This window comes from Bipolaris oryzae (genome assembly GCF_000523455.1).
Source record: "Bipolaris oryzae ATCC 44560 unplaced genomic scaffold scaffold_10, whole genome shotgun sequence".
Classification (NCBI taxonomy): Eukaryota; Fungi; Ascomycota; class Dothideomycetes; order Pleosporales; family Pleosporaceae; genus Bipolaris; species Bipolaris oryzae.
In genome coordinates this window covers 173,488-190,207 of record NW_006911286.1, presented here as the reverse complement: position 1 = coordinate 190,207, position 16,720 = coordinate 173,488, and the positions used below count along the sequence as shown (strand labels likewise).

The 16,720-nt window shown below is 51.0% G+C and overlaps 7 protein-coding genes across 7 annotated transcripts; 5 read left to right on the top strand and 2 right to left on the bottom strand.

Annotated features, from left to right (window-relative positions):
• Window positions 1-91: 91 nt before the first annotated feature.
• COCMIDRAFT_32848 (uncharacterized protein) lies at window positions 92-1,893 on the top strand (the record flags this gene model as incomplete). The annotated part of the gene is made up of 4 exons (XM_007685459.1): window positions 92-161; window positions 289-617; window positions 672-1,263; window positions 1,316-1,893. 4 exons carry the CDS (start codon window positions 92-94, stop codon window positions 1,891-1,893), a joined length of 1,569 nt encoding a protein of 522 aa, XP_007683649.1.
• A 1,927-nt stretch (window positions 1,894-3,820) lies between these two features.
• On the top strand, window positions 3,821-4,960 carry COCMIDRAFT_83550 (uncharacterized protein; the record flags this gene model as incomplete). Its single annotated transcript, XM_007685500.1, has 1 exon — window positions 3,821-4,960. One exon carries the CDS (start codon window positions 3,821-3,823, stop codon window positions 4,958-4,960), a length of 1,140 nt encoding a protein of 379 aa, XP_007683690.1.
• Window positions 4,961-5,266: 306 nt separating this feature from the next.
• On the top strand, window positions 5,267-6,075 carry COCMIDRAFT_83493 (uncharacterized protein; the record flags this gene model as incomplete). Its single annotated transcript, XM_007685499.1, has 5 exons — window positions 5,267-5,301; window positions 5,362-5,401; window positions 5,459-5,488; window positions 5,631-5,861; window positions 5,974-6,075. 5 exons carry the CDS (start codon window positions 5,267-5,269, stop codon window positions 6,073-6,075), a joined length of 438 nt encoding a protein of 145 aa, XP_007683689.1.
• Window positions 6,076-6,704: 629 nt separating this feature from the next.
• On the top strand, window positions 6,705-9,881 carry COCMIDRAFT_1459 (uncharacterized protein; the record flags this gene model as incomplete). Its single annotated transcript, XM_007685424.1, has 3 exons — window positions 6,705-8,514; window positions 8,564-9,744; window positions 9,798-9,881. The coding sequence occupies 3 exons, from the start codon at window positions 6,705-6,707 to the stop codon at window positions 9,879-9,881; spliced, it is 3,075 nt and encodes a 1,024-aa protein (XP_007683614.1).
• A 317-nt stretch (window positions 9,882-10,198) lies between these two features.
• COCMIDRAFT_83632 (uncharacterized protein) lies at window positions 10,199-10,932 on the top strand (the record flags this gene model as incomplete). The annotated part of the gene is made up of 4 exons (XM_007685498.1): window positions 10,199-10,238; window positions 10,421-10,485; window positions 10,540-10,654; window positions 10,706-10,932. 4 exons carry the CDS (start codon window positions 10,199-10,201, stop codon window positions 10,930-10,932), a joined length of 447 nt encoding a protein of 148 aa, XP_007683688.1.
• Window positions 10,933-11,757: 825 nt separating this feature from the next.
• On the bottom strand, window positions 11,758-14,331 carry COCMIDRAFT_1457 (uncharacterized protein; the record flags this gene model as incomplete). Its single annotated transcript, XM_007685423.1, has 2 exons — window positions 11,758-13,827; window positions 13,918-14,331. 2 exons carry the CDS (start codon window positions 14,329-14,331, stop codon window positions 11,758-11,760), a joined length of 2,484 nt encoding a protein of 827 aa, XP_007683613.1.
• A 429-nt stretch (window positions 14,332-14,760) lies between these two features.
• COCMIDRAFT_83510 (uncharacterized protein) lies at window positions 14,761-16,697 on the bottom strand (the record flags this gene model as incomplete). Its single annotated transcript, XM_007685497.1, has 3 exons — window positions 14,761-15,175; window positions 15,227-15,456; window positions 15,507-16,697. The coding sequence occupies 3 exons, from the start codon at window positions 16,695-16,697 to the stop codon at window positions 14,761-14,763; spliced, it is 1,836 nt and encodes a 611-aa protein (XP_007683687.1).
• Window positions 16,698-16,720: the final 23 nt, after the last annotated feature.

Genomic DNA, 16,720 nt, shown 5'->3' with positions numbered 1-16,720 from the left:
GACAGCTCTTCCCTCTCCGCCTACCTCTCCAAGGCCCACACCCCCTTGATAACCTTACCACTTGGGCGGTTTCCCAGCAAATTCCGCAGCCATGTCGCACTCATGGATCGGTGCTCCCGCCCAATTCAATGGGACCGATGCCGTTACTGGTGGTGATTCTGGTAAGTTCAAGTCTCCATGTACCACCATTAAGCACGTGCCGCGCCCGACACCCGTGTTGCGCGCAGCACATTGTGCAATCAAGGTCATAACACATACCCGCAAGCATACTAATATGCGTATTCGTAGTCACCGAGAATCTCAACCAATGGTACCAGGCGGGTGACCAGGCCTACATCCTCGTGGCTTCGGCCATGGTGTTGATCATGGTTCCTGGTCTAGCTTTCCTCTACTCCGGTCTTGCTCGCAGAAAGTCCGCCCTCTCCCTCATCTGGGCGTGCATGTTCTCCGCCTCCGTCATCACCTTCCAATGGTACTTTTGGGGATACTCGCTCGCGTTCGGCCCCTCTAAAAATGGCTTCATCGGCAACCTCGACAAGTTTGGTCTCAAGGGCGTACTCGGTGCCCCTAGCCAGGGTAGTCCTCTGATTCCTGAGTTGCTGTACTCTTTCTACCAGGTACGGCAGATCTCATCATACCTCACAAGAGATATGCTAACCGCGCTCTCATAGCTACAATTTTGCGCCGTCACTGCTGCTATTGTTGTCGGTTGCGTTGCCGAGCGCGGTCGCTTGATCCCCATGATGGTCTTCATCTGGCTTTGGGCCACAATCGTATACTGCCCCGTCGCTTACTGGGCCTGGAACGCAAACGGCTGGTTCTTCAAATGGGGTGGCCTCGACTATGCTGGTGGCGGTCCTGTCGAGATCGTGTCTGGATGCACCGCCTTGGCCTACTCCATGATTCTCGGACGCCGCCAGGAAAAGATGATGCTTAACTTCCGCCCCCATAACGTCTCTTTGATCACTCTCGGAACCGTGTTCCTCTGGTTTGGTTGGTTGGGCTTCAACGGCGGCTCTGCTTTCGGTGCCAATCTCCGCGCTGTCATGGCCTGCTGGAACAGCAACCTTACTGCCATGTTTGCTGCCATGACCTGGGTTATTCTTGATTGGCGTCTTGCTCGCAAGTGGTCCATGGTCGGCTGGTGCTCAGGCACCATTTCTGGACTTGTTGCTGCTACTCCCGCCTCTGGTTTCATCCCTCCATGGGCCAGCGTTGTCCTCGGTATTACCACTGGCATCGTCGCTAACTTTGCCACCAAGAGTAAGTTGAACCCTAAACGTCAATTTTACGTCATTTTCTCACATACCTCTAGTCAAGTTCTGGATCAAGATCGACGATTCTCTCGATGTATTCGCTGAGCACGGCGTCGCCGGCATGTGGGGACTGTTCTTCAACGGCATTTTTGGCGCCAACTACATCATTGGTCTTGACGGTGTCAACAACGGACTGACCGCTGGTGCCATTACCGGTGACGCGCCCGCTGTCTACAAGCAAATTGCTTATATCGCCGCTTGCACTGGTTACTCCTTCGTCGTCAGCGCTATCCTCGCTTTTGTCATCGACAAGATTCCTGGTCTGAAGCTTCGCGCGTCCGAAGAGGCCGAGCTTCTTGGTATGGATGACGACCAACTTGGCGAGTTCGCCTACGACTACGTCGAGGTCCGCCGTGACTACCTTGCGTGGACCCCTGCCAAGGGTGCTCCCCTCGATGGCGAGCACTCGGTGCCTCAAGGAGAACGCCACGGTATTCCCCAGCACAGCCAGATGCTTGAGGGAAAGGCGCCGTCGGAGAATTCCAGCCATGACCACGACCATACTGGCATTGGTGGTGATAGGCATGCTGTTGCCATGGGTTCCGAGCACAACAATGAAAAGCAGGTTAAGACCTAAGCTTTTGTATTTGTATCGATCTGCATTTTGTTGCTTTCGACTTTATAGAGTCAAATTGTTTCGAGATACCACCTGCGCTCTGGTTTTTGCGCTGAGCTTTTTGTTCTATTTTTCTAGATGCCTGAACTATTCTTTTCTCTTACAAATGTAGTGTACATAATTCAAGAACGAGCTCATCATTAACTCTCCAAATCGGCCCTTTCCCCCCTTGTTTTTGTCAGACCGCTGATGCATGCTGCTTTGACTAATTTCCCTGCTGAATTGTACGTACGAGGAGGCTGTGCTCACCTCACATCCCATGCCCAGCAACCTTATCAGACCAAGAACAACAGAACTCCCGATTCGTCCGGCCAACGATATATCTTCCGCTGCCAAGCCTACTCGTAGAGTCAATGCTTATCTTCTCCTACTCCTCCACATGGATGATCGCCCACGCCTAGACCCTATCATGTCGCTGTACCCCAGATCCCGCCGTGCGGATGATGTCAATCTACCGCGATAAGCTTGCGGCTAAGCACAATACCTAGTGCTAGACATCGAATCCTCTCAAAGCACGATGGTTGCTAGTTCATATGCACAGATACACATACTTACAGTAGTATACACACCATACCAATAGCCATATCACGATCTCCTTGTCGTGCCAAGAAAGTATCATTGCATGCTGCATGCGCTTCACCTGCCGTCGGGATTGTGCTTACTGTTCCTATACGCGCGTCTTTGCTCTCATGCATCTTTTCTTTTAACCTCCACCCAAAAGGCCAGTCATAGCGCTCCATTAACGTTTACTACTAGGTAATCAAAGCGGAGTCGTGGATTTTCACAAAAAGTACATATTCCGTGCATCCCGCAGTCGCTCCATTTTAGGACCCTGTCTCCAAAGCGTGTGCATGGGCTGGTATGCGTCAGTACTATAAGAGCGCATGCAGGGTGGGATGGAGAGTGGGAGGGAATTTCATTGATTCCCCAAGCAGGAATGGCTTTCGTGTCCTCCAAGACAATATCGGGGCTATGAAACATGTTCTCGGTGAGAAATGTCTTGGGTGCGTTCCACGCGTTCGGGAATGCATGTGGGGCGAACTTAGTACGAGTCGTTGTCGTTGTTATTGTTAAGGAGCACGTGACAATGGGAGTGCACCCTATGGCGTTGCAGCCCGCCATAGCCCTTCCGCAACACTCCATCTTTAGCCAGGTAATCACGTCACCGAACCCAGATGTGGCGAAACCCTAGACATGTGTTGCCTCAAGTTGGATGAAAACATACACCCATGCAACAAATATAAGCGAGTTTGCGTGCCAGCGCAGATGTAAGGTTTGTTCAGTGCTCCTAACCGCCTAGATAGGGAAATCGCGCCGGCTCGCAATACAAAACCGCTTGGCTGATAGCGTGATCTCAACCCAGAATAGAAACATTGTACCCGATGATACATACAAGTACTCCTAGGCAGAAATAAACTCAGGCCACTAGAGTGGGTGTTGCGTGTTTGTGCGCCTTCTAGACAAAGCACATGTGTGTTCGAAAATGATGCAGCTGATGCTCGAATGGCTTCCCTTGACAAAGAACTGCTGTTGCACCACCGGAACATGGTTTTACTTCATGTCAACAAAGATTTGTTATCGAGTCCGTCTTTATCCACTATCCAGTTGCCGTCTCTCTATTTCTTTGCAGGAGAACAATCGTCTTGAAACCTGTGACAGGATGTGATCGGCGGATTGGTTTTAGAAGAGATACGCTCTCCCTAACAGCAAGAAACAAAAATATCTGTCAGTTCGCATCTTTTGTAACCTCTCCCTGAAAAGCACACCGTAATTGCGATTGCCCTCACTTTTGAAGTTTCTTTCTTGTCTTCGCAGTGTAGCAAGGCACACTTCGAGGGACAAGCAGTTGCTTTTGTCAAAGGCCCGACTCACCATATCAAACTTCAAGATGAGAAGCTCTCTAAGAATATCTCCGGCGCCTTTTAAATCTTCATTCTTGTCGATCCCACCATCGCCCTTCTCACCACGTCCACCCTTTACACCCACGATACCATTCCCACAATCAGTTCAGAAAGAGGGCCAGCAAAGCTCAAAAACGAGCACGAAGTCTACGGCAGATTTACCACCGACTCCTTTACCTTGGACGTGGACATGTCACCAGTGTCATTGTAGTTACCGCTTGAATGTCACAAGGCGTTGCCTACAAGACGGACATTATTATTGTAGCGGCACAACCACTGTAAAAGCATGGCGACAATCAACTTATGTACGACGTGCAAGGAAACAAGGTGCTTGTAATAGCGAATTTGACTATTCTGGCTGGAAGAACTGGAGCAGATGGCGAAGAGATGGTCCCAGGAACAAAGATGCTGCAAGCACAGCCTCGCCCGCGGGCAAAGAAGATGGAGATGTTGCGACCAAGGAAAAAGACTGTTGGAATACGTGTGACTACCCATCCGAATGCAAATGGGGAAAGAAATTCGGCATACACACACCTGTAGAAAGCGGTTTCCCGGTTGTTGAAGCTGACGCCAAATCAGCACTCAATTCTCCTGCTAGCACGACCCTAAAAGGCACCCACGGGACTGAAAACTACGAGGATGTCAGAACGCTAAGGAAGAATGGAACTTTGAGTCTTTGGACTGCTCTGGTAGCGAGTGTAGAGAGGAGGAAGAATGGTAGTGGGCGTATTGCTTCACCACTCTCTATTGTCACACAAGGAGAGATGGCAAGGAGAAGAGCTGGCAAGAACACTTCATCACCCCAAGAAGATAGAAGCGATGTCATTATAGCTGCCACGGAATTGTCAGTTCTGGGCACTGCAAGTGATTCAGCTCTATCGGATAGCTCTGATTCTTCGACAGCTGGGGGCTCTCTCAAACCCTTGTTGAGCAGGAGGAGGTATCGTCGCACGACCTCTTCTCCCAAGACACCCGCTAATAGCGATGCGAAGCGTGTGAAAGTGGCCTGCACATTAACATCAGATACACATGGTATTGTGGGCGATTTAGAGGTATCAGATAGCGATTTTCCGCCGTTGACGAGAGTGCAGAGTAGATATAGTGGGTATCAGACCTGCTACGTATGAGGCCGCTCATGCTCTGTTTGGCCATGCACTGGTGTATTCTCCTAGATAGCTTTACTAAGTCCAATATTAATGTAATATAGTATTACCCCAAATCTGCAAAAAAGCGGGAGCCAATATCAACTCCACAGCGTGATATATGCGGCTAAAAGTGGACTTGTGCCCGCCGCCCGCCGAGGAGGTGATGCAGGGATCCGTTGCTAGCGCATGGACCATGGACATTTACGGAGTCCTGATCCCTCTGAGCCGCGGTCCCTGTCACACCTCTTTCAGCGCGCCGAGCCTATTGTTCAAAGGCACATTGCGAATATGGTGCTTTCATTCATCCTCATACAGAATCGGCAGTATGTTTGCAGTCGTGCTACCCGATGTCTGTTTTGGTGCTAACAGGCGGAACTGCATAGGGGAAAGACACGGCTGGCCAAGTGGTATGCGCCGTATAGTGTGAGTTGCATTACAAAGCATGTAGGGAAGAGAAGGCATTTGCTAACAAACTCCTAGGATGATGAAAAAGTCAAGCTGAAAGGCGAGGTATGCAACAATTCCACCATCGTCCATGTAGTCTCGCACTTCCCCCTTCGACCGCTTCTTCACAAGACGTCCGTCTTACACGACACCTCGAATACCGATCGTATATACAAAAGACTTTTGAAGTAGCTCATAATTATGGCAGGTACATCGCCTGATTGCACCGCGAGACCAAAAACACCAGTCCAACTTTGTCGAGTTCCGCAACATGTCCAAGATTGTGTACCGTCGATATGCCGGCCTCTTCTTCTGCGCGTGCGTCGATACAAACGATAATGAGCTGGCGTACCTCGAGGCTATACATTTCTTCGTCGAGGTGCTAGATGCCTTCTTTGGGAATGTGTGTGAGCTGGACTTGGTATTCAACTTTTACAAGGTACGTGTCGGTACAACAAGCTGCGGAGGGATGATGTTGGGAAGCATTGTTCAATGGCGATAAGGCAATGTTAATAGGCAGGCGAAAGTCAAACGACTGACAATGATTGTAGGTCTATGCGATCCTCGACGAGGTGTTCCTTGCGGGCGAGATTGAAGAGACGAGTAAACAGGTCGTATTGACGCGGCTGGCGCATCTTGATAAGTTGGAATAAAGGACAAGATATGAGGAATTCGGCACATCTTTTTCTTCGCTTGAACCGGAATTGTGACGGTTGTCAGAGCTGGGGTTGTGGAAAGCCAGACAGGATCACGAAGAAGAGTGGCAGCATTTGTGGATGCCGAGGGTCCATAGCCATGGTGCAAGAAGACAATACGCCTGGCCTGGCTCCTGCGGATAATGAAGCGTGACGCAATCGCATGGGACGATGCTTTTTGGCAAACTTAAATGCGTGGTGGCTTGAGGGTTCCCGCATACCCTTAGAATAATATCACGTCACTCGATTGGAGCACTAGGTATCGCTTCTCCTGGGGTAATTAATTAAATCGACTGCATGGGTAACACGCGACTGTCAGGTTGTACCTTGGTCTTGCATGTGAGGAAGCGCGCACGGACGTAATTGTATGGAAAGCATAGGGCCAGAAAATAGACAGATCATCAATCTTGATTCCCGATATCTGTCCCTTCGTCCGCGCCGAATTCCTAGAGAATGCTCGCCCCGTGATATATCGCTAATAGTGCTCCGTGTCCTGTTGCCCCCCCCCCCCCCCGGCCACACGCTTAATCCGCCTCGAACCATCTCGTTTGTCGACTCGAGTGTAGCATCCCCGCGCTATCGCGACCATGTCCGGATACCCTATGCATCAGGCTCCTGGTGCGAGCTATCCCAACCCGAACGATGCGGACATGCAGGACGAACAGAACAAATGGCGACCACCAGTTGGGGCGGGCCCTCCTGGCTACTCTCAGGCCGGAAGCCCAGCGATTCCTCAAGCACCGAATCAATACGCAGGCGCGTCCGCGCAGTACGGCACGCCGGTCCAGCAGGAGTCATATTTTCCGCACCAGCAGGCACCGCAGGCCTATCCACAGTACCAGGGCGACGAAGATGTCAATAACTTGGCGGGGCAGATGGGCGCAGTTGGGTTAGGCGGGGATCAAGTGGCACAGCCAAAGCCTAAGAAGAAGAACAGACATGCATACCACAATATCGAGGGCCCTGGAGGAAGCCAACAGGCTTTCAATGGCATGTCTCCCAATGGTACACCCGCTCAGTTCAATAACCAGAACTCTCCTCAAGTTGGTGGAGCGCAATGGATCGAACCTCAGGTCACCCCCGCTATGAGCCAGTTTCCCGCACCAGCGAACCCAGTCTTCAGTCCTGGCGCTCAGGCATCTCCCATGCAGTATGCTGCGCGGACAGCGGCATCGCCGCATCAATCAGGTGGAGCGGCCGTAGGATCAGCACAGGGACGTGTGGACCCCGAACAGATACCCAGTGTGCCGAAGTCGCGAGATGCGCCGGCCAAATACTACCTGGAACACGTATATCCTACGATGGAGCACCACCTACCACCCCCAGCTACTGTTCCATTTGTGTCTTTTGACCAGGGCAATTCCTCGCCCAAGTACGCACGCTTGACGCTGAACAGTATCCCACTCACTGCACAGGCACTTGCTGCAACTTCTTTACCACTAGGCATGATCTTGCAACCACTGGCTGCTCAGCAGGAAGGTGAACAGCCAATCCCGGTACTAGATTTTGGCGAGACGGGACCACCGAGATGTACAAGGTGTCGAGCTTACATGAATCCGTTTGTGCAATTCAAATCCGGTGGTAACAAGTTTGTGTGCAATCTTTGCAGCTACCCCAACGATGTCCCTGGGGAGTACTTTTCACCTACAGATATGGCTGGCGTGCGAATAGACCGGTTGCAACGACCTGAACTTACCCTCGGTACGGTCGACTTTATGGTACCAAAGGAATACTGGTCCAAGGAGCCTGTCGGTTTACGATGGCTGTTCTTGATTGACGTCACTTCTGAGGCTGTGAACCGCGGCTTCTTGTATGGTTTCTGTGAGGGGATCTTGAGTGCTCTATATGGTGAATCAAGAGGCGAGGCAGAAGGGACAGAAGCTACGAGCCGGATACCGAAGGGTGCGAAGGTCGGCATTGTGACCTTTGACAGAGAGATGCACTTCTACAACCTCAGCCCCAACTTGACCAGTGCTCAGATGCTGGTCATGTCAGATCTTGAGGACCCCTTTCTACCATTCAGCGAAGGCTTGTTCGTCGATCCTGTCGAGTCAAAGGGCGTCATCACCTCGCTTCTTACGAATTTACCAAACATGTTCGCTGAAGTCCATCGTCCTGAACCGGCTCTCCTTCCTACTTTGAACTCTGCGCTGCAGGCACTAACAGCAACGGGCGGAAAGATAGTGTGCTCTCTAGCCGCACTGCCTACTTGGGGTCCTGGCCGACTTGTACTTCGCGAAGATGGCAACCAGCTCGGCACCGACGCTGAGAAGAAGCTATTTCAGACTGAGCATCCTGGTTTCAAAAAGCTTGCCGAGAAGATGGTACAGAATGGTATTGGCGTCGACTTTTTCCTTGCTGCGCCTAGTGGAGGATACTTGGATATTGCAACAATAGGTGGGTGATATTATTATCCGCTCGTAACTGCTACTAATCTTCGTCGTAGGGCATGTATCTGCTGCAACAGGCGGAGAAGTCTTCTATTATCCAAACTTCCATTCGCCTAGGGATCTACTCAGACTTTCCAAGGAGGTCCAGCATACGGTCACGCGAGAAACCGGATATCAAGCGCTGATGAAGGTTCGATGCTCGACTGGTCTGCAGGTCTCTGCCTACCACGGCAACTTCTACCACCACACATTCGGGGCTGACTTGGAGTTTGGAGTCATTGATCAAGACAAGGCTATTGGCGTGATGTTTAGCTATGATGGCAAGCTAGATCCTAAGCTCGATGCGCACTTCCAGAGTGCACTCCTATACACAGCCGCAAACGGTGAGCGCCGAGTAAGGTGTAGCAACATCGTGGCCAGTGTCAGTGCAAACACCGGCGAGTGCATGAAGTTTGTCGACCAGGATGCAGTGGTGAATATCATTGCTAAGGAAGCTGCTGCTCGTATGACTGAGAAGAACCTGAAGGAGATCAGGGGAGCTCTGACGGAGAAGACGGTCGACATTCTCTCTGGTTACAGGAAGAATTTTTCGGGCAACAATCCTCCTGGCCAACTCGTACTACCGGAGAACCTCAAGGAATTCAGCATGTACATTCTTGGTTTGATCAAATCACGCGCTTTCAAGGGCGGTAAAGAGCCCACGGACAGGAGGGTCCATGACATGCGGATGCTCAAGTCCATGGGGCCTTTGGAGCTTTCGTTGTATCTTTACCCACGAATCATCGCAATTCACAACCTCGACGCTGGCGATGGCTTTGCGAACGAAAAGGGTCATCTGGTCATGCCTGAATGTACACGGGCATCCTTCTCTAAGTTCGAGGAGGGTGGCGCATACATTGTTGATAACGGTCAGATATGTTTGCTATGGCTACACTCGCAAGTCTCGCCCAATTTACTCGAAGACCTCTTTGGTGAAGGCAACAATAGCCTTAAAGTACTGGATCCATTCCAGTCTTCACTACCAGTTCTCGCAACTCATCTCAATGCGCAAGTACGAAACATCCTACAGTACCTAGCCACCACACGCGGCTCCAAAGCTCTTACGGTTCAACTTGCACGACAAGGCCTCGACGGATCAGAGTACGAGTTCGCGAGATTGCTTTACGAGGACCGGAACAATGAGGCGCAAAGCTATGTAGACTGGCTTGTGCATGTTCATAGGCATATACAGTTAGAGGTACTTTGATCGTGCGGTAACTTTGCTGGCCAGTTCCGCTAACTCTTGTACAGCTTGCAGGACAACGACCCAAGAAAGATGATCTAGCTGATGTAGGATCGACTTTTGTCGGGTTGCGAACACCGTACTGGGGCTAAAAGTGTTACTGGGCGTCGATGAGTGTGTATTGCATAGCGAAGGTGGGAGCGCGGCGCATTCGGTTGTTGCGAGATAGGAATATGTAATTTGACAAAATCTTCATCATAATTCTTTCACTCTTATCACGTAGACTCTATGTTGTTTTTGCTTTGATGTTCGCTGTGCTATCTAAAGACCCGTTAACACGTGACCATCGGAGAAACTGGTACACCGTCGTTAGCGCCATCTCGCTTAGGATCTTCCGCCCACTGGACCAAAACAGCCTCAGCGATCGAACTTTCAGTCTCTCGCAACTAACCAAACAGCGACAGTCAACATGCCTACCCGACTGACCAAGACTCGCAAGCACCGCGGCCGTACGTTACACTATACTGCTCCCTCCAAGCGACTCGATTGCCGACCGCATTCTTCTTTCCGGCGGCTCGATCAATGCGATTGCGCTGAAGTCGTCGCCTTGAGAAAGAATAGAGGAAGGAAGACGAGTCGCTGGGATGGAACAGGAATGCCGATGGAAGATTGAAGGCTAACTCTCGTTCAGATGTCTCCGCTGGTCACGGACGTGTCGGAAAGCACAGGAAGCATCCCGGTGGTCGTGGTATGGCCGTAAGTTTTGGCATGTCCTATGTGATCGTGTAATATCACTAACAAGACATCTAGGGTGGTCAACACCACCACCGCACCAACATTGACAAGTACCACCCCGGTTACTTCGGAAAGGTCGGTATGCGTTACTTCCACAAGATGCAGAACCTTTTCTGGAAGCCCGTAATCAGTAAGCTGAGGCCCTGTCGCATATCTACCTTCAAGACCTAACCAGTCGCAGACCTGGACAAGCTCTGGTCGCTCATCCCCGCCGAGAAGCGTGACGAGTACCTCGCCAACAAGGGTGGAAACGCTCCCGTCCTCAACCTCCTCGACTACGGCTACTCCAAGGTCCTCGGCAAGGGCCGTCTCCCTGCCGTCCCCATTGTCGTCCGCGCCCGCTACGTCAGCGCCGAGGCTGAGAAGAAGATCAAGGAGGCTGGTGGTGTCGTCCAGCTCGTCGCATAAGCAGTTACAGCATGATGTACATGATATGGCGTCTCGGATCACACAAAAGGATAGGGTCTTAAGGGTCCACAGTGCCTACGGGCCTGTGTAGACTCGTGTTCAGCGTGGTGGCTGAGGAATGTTTCATAGAAAATATGACCATTCCTGAATCAACCTTTGGATACCCAGCAGCCCCGTGGGGGTGGGCTGTGAGTGTTTGTACGTACTTGGGGCATGTGCCGTGAGTGTTTTGCTTGAAGTGATGCTGTGATGTTGAGCCGAAATGATGTCTGTTGATACTAACTCTCAAGATCTTGCCATTCCACAGCCACATAGGAAGCTCTGTTACGAGCAACGTACATTACGTCTGTACGAATTTTGATCTTATGAATTTTATGTTGCACCAAATCACAACCTTCGTACCTAGTTTGGATACTTGGAAATATGCTTTCAATTCTGGTATCTGCCTTCAACACCATACGGGACGTGCCTGGACCATGCTCATCGCTTCATTACATTACAAACATTATCTATAATAAAAGATATTCCCAAATGCTTGCGCCCATAGTTCCTCTTCTACTCGTTTTCAGATCCACATGCCTCCCTCTTTACGCCGAAATAAACCGAGTGTTGTTTATATGCTCTTCTTCTCGCAACATTTCGTCAACGACGCCGCGTGAATCGTTATGTTCCTGGGCTTGATATATGCAAAGCAAGGATACCACTAATCTTTCATGTTATCTGTGCTCCCCCTCCCCCTCCTCTTCTTCTTCTCCTTTTTCTTCCTTGTAAAATGTAATCACCTCCCCTCTCCCCTCTCCCCTCACCTCCTACCCACCCGCCCACTCACTCATGTACCTCCGGGGCCCGATAACTCCTCGGCAACGTCGCAGTACTGGCCTGGGACCTTAGCTCATTCCGCGCAGCATCACCATCCTGGCTCTCTCTCCTAACGCGAAAATGCCTCTCCAACGCCCCTCTAACCCCACTTCCCGGCGAATCCGCTACTGTGAAGCCTCCGGGGAGTTCTGGTGTTGTCGCTACACTCTGAGTGGCAGTTATTCTCTGCGTAGCCGTAGCAGCAGCAGTAGAGTTCGACGTGCTAGTAGTATTAACGGGGGGAAAAGTCATACTCCCCTTCCTATCCCGATCAATATCCAACATTAAATTCCGTATCTCCTGCGCTGTTTCGGAGCGTAGGCGAAGGTCTTCGAGGCGTGTGGTGCGTAGGCGGTCGCTGAGGCTTGAGGGGGAAGAGCCAGAGGCTGAGGCGGAGGCGGAGCGGCGTTGGTGGGAGGATGGGTGGGAGTGGGGGAGTTGTGAGGATGAGCGGGTCTTTGGGATTGATAGATTTAGGTTTGGTGAGGGTGAGGGTGAGCGGGGAGTGGCGGCGGTGGGGGTTACGGGTGTGGATGTGGATGTGGATGTGGATAGGGGAGGTGGAGGTGGAGTTATTGGAGATGTTCGCGGGGTGGGTTCGGGTGTATGCTGTAGTTTGTTTGGAGGTTGAACTGGGTGAGTGGTCGTGGTTTGATTGTTTTCGTTCGTCGTGTCTTCGTTTTTGGGTTCTGGGATAGTCGTCTCGGGCGTTTGGTCTCTGTTTTGTGTCTGTGTCGTGGTATTGTGCTCTCTGGTTTCTTCCTCTGCTGCTATTCCTGCGTCTTGAACTTCTCCCTGCCCCTGTCTCAACTGTTCCTTTGACCTTTTCCAGATTGTCTGGGGGTTCCGCATTTTCCTGGCGAGATACGCCATTCCGAACTTCTTCGGCACGGGAGCCACATCGGGGGGCTGGACCTCATTCTCGACAGCTCTTGCAGGAAACTCTGGAGTAAATTTTTCGGGTCCGCAACCAAATGTATCTCGAAGCCTATCGGCGCCGCTTCTCTTTCTCCCTCTTGCATCGTCTCCCGTTTCCTGCCGTACTGTAGTCGTAAAACTCTCCTCGCTCCTGACTGACCTCACGACTCTACTCGTTGCTTCTGACATCCGACCCATGGTGTCCTGCGCCGACCTTCTCTCTCCGGGATTCAAGCTCCTAATAAACGCGTTCTCAATGCCTGACGTGGCTGTTTCCCCATGCGGATGCGCCAGCGAATCCAGCAAGCCCTTGCGCACAGGTGAAAAAGAAAGCGAATTCGGCTGGGCAGCAGTGCCGCGCTTTGCCACCAAAGAAGAATTCCTCGAAGCCGAGCGCGACGAGCCAGAGTGGTAGCAAGATAACGTGTCCCAGTAGCTTCGTCTCTGGCGTGCATCCAGGCCGTGAAAAGGGTGGTTGGGTGGAAACTCTACATTATCGTCATTGCGTCCGGGAATGCCATCGTCATCGTTATTTTCGCACTCGCTTTCCTTCTCTTTGACAAAGTTCTCGTGACGGTGCCGTTGGTCCCGCCGCCTCGCGCTCCGGCTGCGGCTCCGGGACGATGCCGATGCAGACAAGGACGGGCAAGAACAAGAAATTAGTGCGGGCGACACACGATGCTGATTCGTATGCAAAGGCGCTACTGTAGACGGGATGGTGTGGTCAGAGGGCCATACGGAGAATTTTGAATGCACGGTCGAGGGCGCGAGCGTGATGGGGCGGCGGGATGGTGGTGGGCATGTAGCAGGAGGTTGGGCGAGGGAGGAGGTTGGTGCGCAGGAGGGGTAAGGTTCCGAAGAGCATTCGTTTTTTGTGATATTGACATCGTTGATAGTATTGAATTCGGGGTTACTGCGGAGGAGAGCGGCTGTCGAGTGCGCGTGGTTGGAGACTAGATCGTTGACTTCCGAGTCGGGATTGGATGATGGTGCTGATACTTTGACTTGCTCGTTGCTAGTAGCGTGGTGTGATGAAAACGTCATCCCTTCATCCCCATGTTCGGTATCTGCGAAACTTCTCAACACATGCTGTAGCATTCGCTCTTGTTCTCTACCAATCTGCATGTCTTGCGATTAGTATGCGCTTTCAGTACATCAGCTGTTTACATATCTGTTCCTCGACTCGCGATCGTGCACAAGCGAACTCACAATAGTAGCAAAACGGTCCCCGCGCAAATACATTTCCTGCACCTCTTCTAATCTTCTCTTTCTCATCTCCCTGCTATTCAGGATGTGCCATCCTACATAGCTCTCCTTGTTCTTTTCTTCCACTCCCTTCTCACGTCTCAGAGGCTCCATGCTATCAGTTCTTTCGTAAACCTCATTCAACTCAAGCTCCGGTTTCCCTCCCCGTTCTCTATTGACATCTTCTCTACTATCACTCTGCGCATAATGCGTAATGAGCGATGCGGCAAGTTTCTGTCGTGCTGACTCGCCCCTCCAGCCTAGGCCGCCTCGTTCCATACTGCGTGCTATTCTCCGTTTGAGTGTGTTGCTATTACATCGGATGACAGCGACACGGTCGCTAACGCGGACAAATGCCGAACTCCGTTCAGTGGACATTGTTGAGCAGGGTGCAAGGCTTGATGGTTTAGCATTGCGGTTACACTGACAATTTCAAGAGGTAGGATTGGGATGTGTGAGAGCTGGTGTGTTGACATGTGGGTTTATGATACAAGTTTTGGGTCCAAAGACAGGGTATCGATGAAATTGCGTGGCGAATGCTTCGTGATTACATCACCTATCTCGTACCCTTACAGCTGGGCTTCGATCTGAAGATTGTTTTGTCGCAGGTGTCATTATCGGGGGCTGGCCATTAGGCATCAATCATGCGGTTGTGTTGAAATTAGGTGTTAATTCGGTGGAACTTCAAGCATTGACGATGTCAGGTACCGGATCACAGCAGCCGGCAATCAAGTGCAGACAGTAAAAATATGTAGACAATACGCCACAATAACAGGGACGAGTTATATTAGGGTATCCACCAGACTATCACACCTTTCCATCCAGCCCTAGCAACTCCTGTAACACTATCTTTGCTTTTCCAGGCTCAACGCCACCATCTGGGGCTCGCGCCACCATCTGTCCAACAAACCACATAGTCTTCTTTACCTGACCCTTTTCAGTGATGTCCTTGACCATTTTGGGATTTTCTTCCAATAGTGTCTTTGCCAGGTTGACATATTCTTCTTGGCTCAGGGGCTGTAAGAGTAGGTTTTCTTGGTGGACAATGTCATGAACTCTACGTGCATCTCCCTCAAACTTGATCGCAAGTAGACGCTTCGCTGACGGTGATGTAACCTCTCCGCGGCGCACAAATGAGATCACTTCCGCGAGATCTCTGGCTGAAACGTGGCTAGAATCCCATGGTTCGTCTTTGAACAGAGAGCCGAGCTCCATGAGCACCCTATGTATAATTTAGACTTTATCCACGAAGAAATCTACACATCAGACATACCAGTTCCCTGCAATCTTTCCAAGGGTTTGTAACGAAGCGCTGTCCTGTTGCTCTTCGGCTAGGCGGACCGATTCGGTAACGACATCCATGTAGTACTCCAGACGTTCTCCATCATCAAATGAAAGAAGAGTGATGGCATCTTTGGTAGTCAGGCCATAATTGTGCACGAGAACATCTACGTTGACATCGGGAAGTTTTGGCAGGGTGTTTTTCAGGTGCTCGACTAGATCCTAAAGACAGTCAGCATTGGTCTTGAGATGCAGGTCAACACATGATTTACCTCTGCTATAATCACAGGTGCAATATCGGGGTCCGGCATGTACCGGTAATCAATCTCGCCCTCTTTTCCTCTTAACCGTTTCGTGGTCTTACTTCCAAGAGTCCACCCACGGGTCTCGCCTTCAACAGTACCTCCACCCTCAAGCAAATCAATCTGCCGATCACGCTCTGCAATGATGGCATCCTCGACAGCCTTGACACTTGCCAGGTTCTTGATCTCAGTCCGTTGGCCCAAGCCAGTGATACCAGAGTATGAGTGATTGGATTTCGATGGGTCCTCATGGCGCTGGCGAACAGAAACGTTGACATCGGCGCGAAGACCGCCTAGCTCCATGCCAGTGGTACAAGAGTTGACAGCTTTGAGTATATTCTGTATCTTTCGGACAACGACGGCAGCTACCATAGGGTTGTGAATTTCAGGGAGTGTGATGATCTCAATCAGTGGATGTGAGACGCGGTTGAAGTCCAGCAGATGGGTCGAGGGTGGTTGCTGTACGGTCTTCGCGGTGTCCTGCTCCATCTGTATTTGCTTGATGCCGATATCGAAAGGTTCTGGATGCGGAGCCGCGCCGACAGGAAAGTCATGAGGGTAGAGTGTAATTTTACCATTTTTCGCAAATGGTTCGTAGTACTGCGTGATCTGATACCCGGACGGCTGATCTTGGTAGAAGTAGTGTTTACGGTCAAAGCTGCTCTTAGGCTGTATCTCGCATTGGAAGGCTATAGCAGCGCGCAAGGCAGGAAGAAGAGTCTCCTTTTGGAAATGAGGTTGGGTTCCAGGAAATGCGACGTCAAAGAGGGAAACATGTGTATTCGGGGGTTCGCTGACAGAAGTGGCAGCGCTAGAGAAAAGTTTCCGCGCTGTGTTGAGTTCGGCATGCACCTCGATGCCAACAGTCAATTCCCACTTTTCCAAGCGCGCATCCTTGGAATTTTTAGAGGATCTTGCAGAAGATCCCTTTTCCTTCTTCTTCTGCTGCTTTGTGGCGTCTTTCAGGAGCTTGCGGAAAGAAGTCCCATCTTGAGACGATGGAGGTGATTGGGATTCGGTTTGGATAGATCGTGTTGTGAACGTAGTGAGAGGATGCACACCGCCCAATGGACAAGTTCTAGTCAAGTGTAGACATGGTAGGCACACATAAGCCTGTTTTGATGCTGCAGCGAGACTTTTGCGAGTACTGCGAACAAACATGATGTGAAGTCTGACGAACTGCA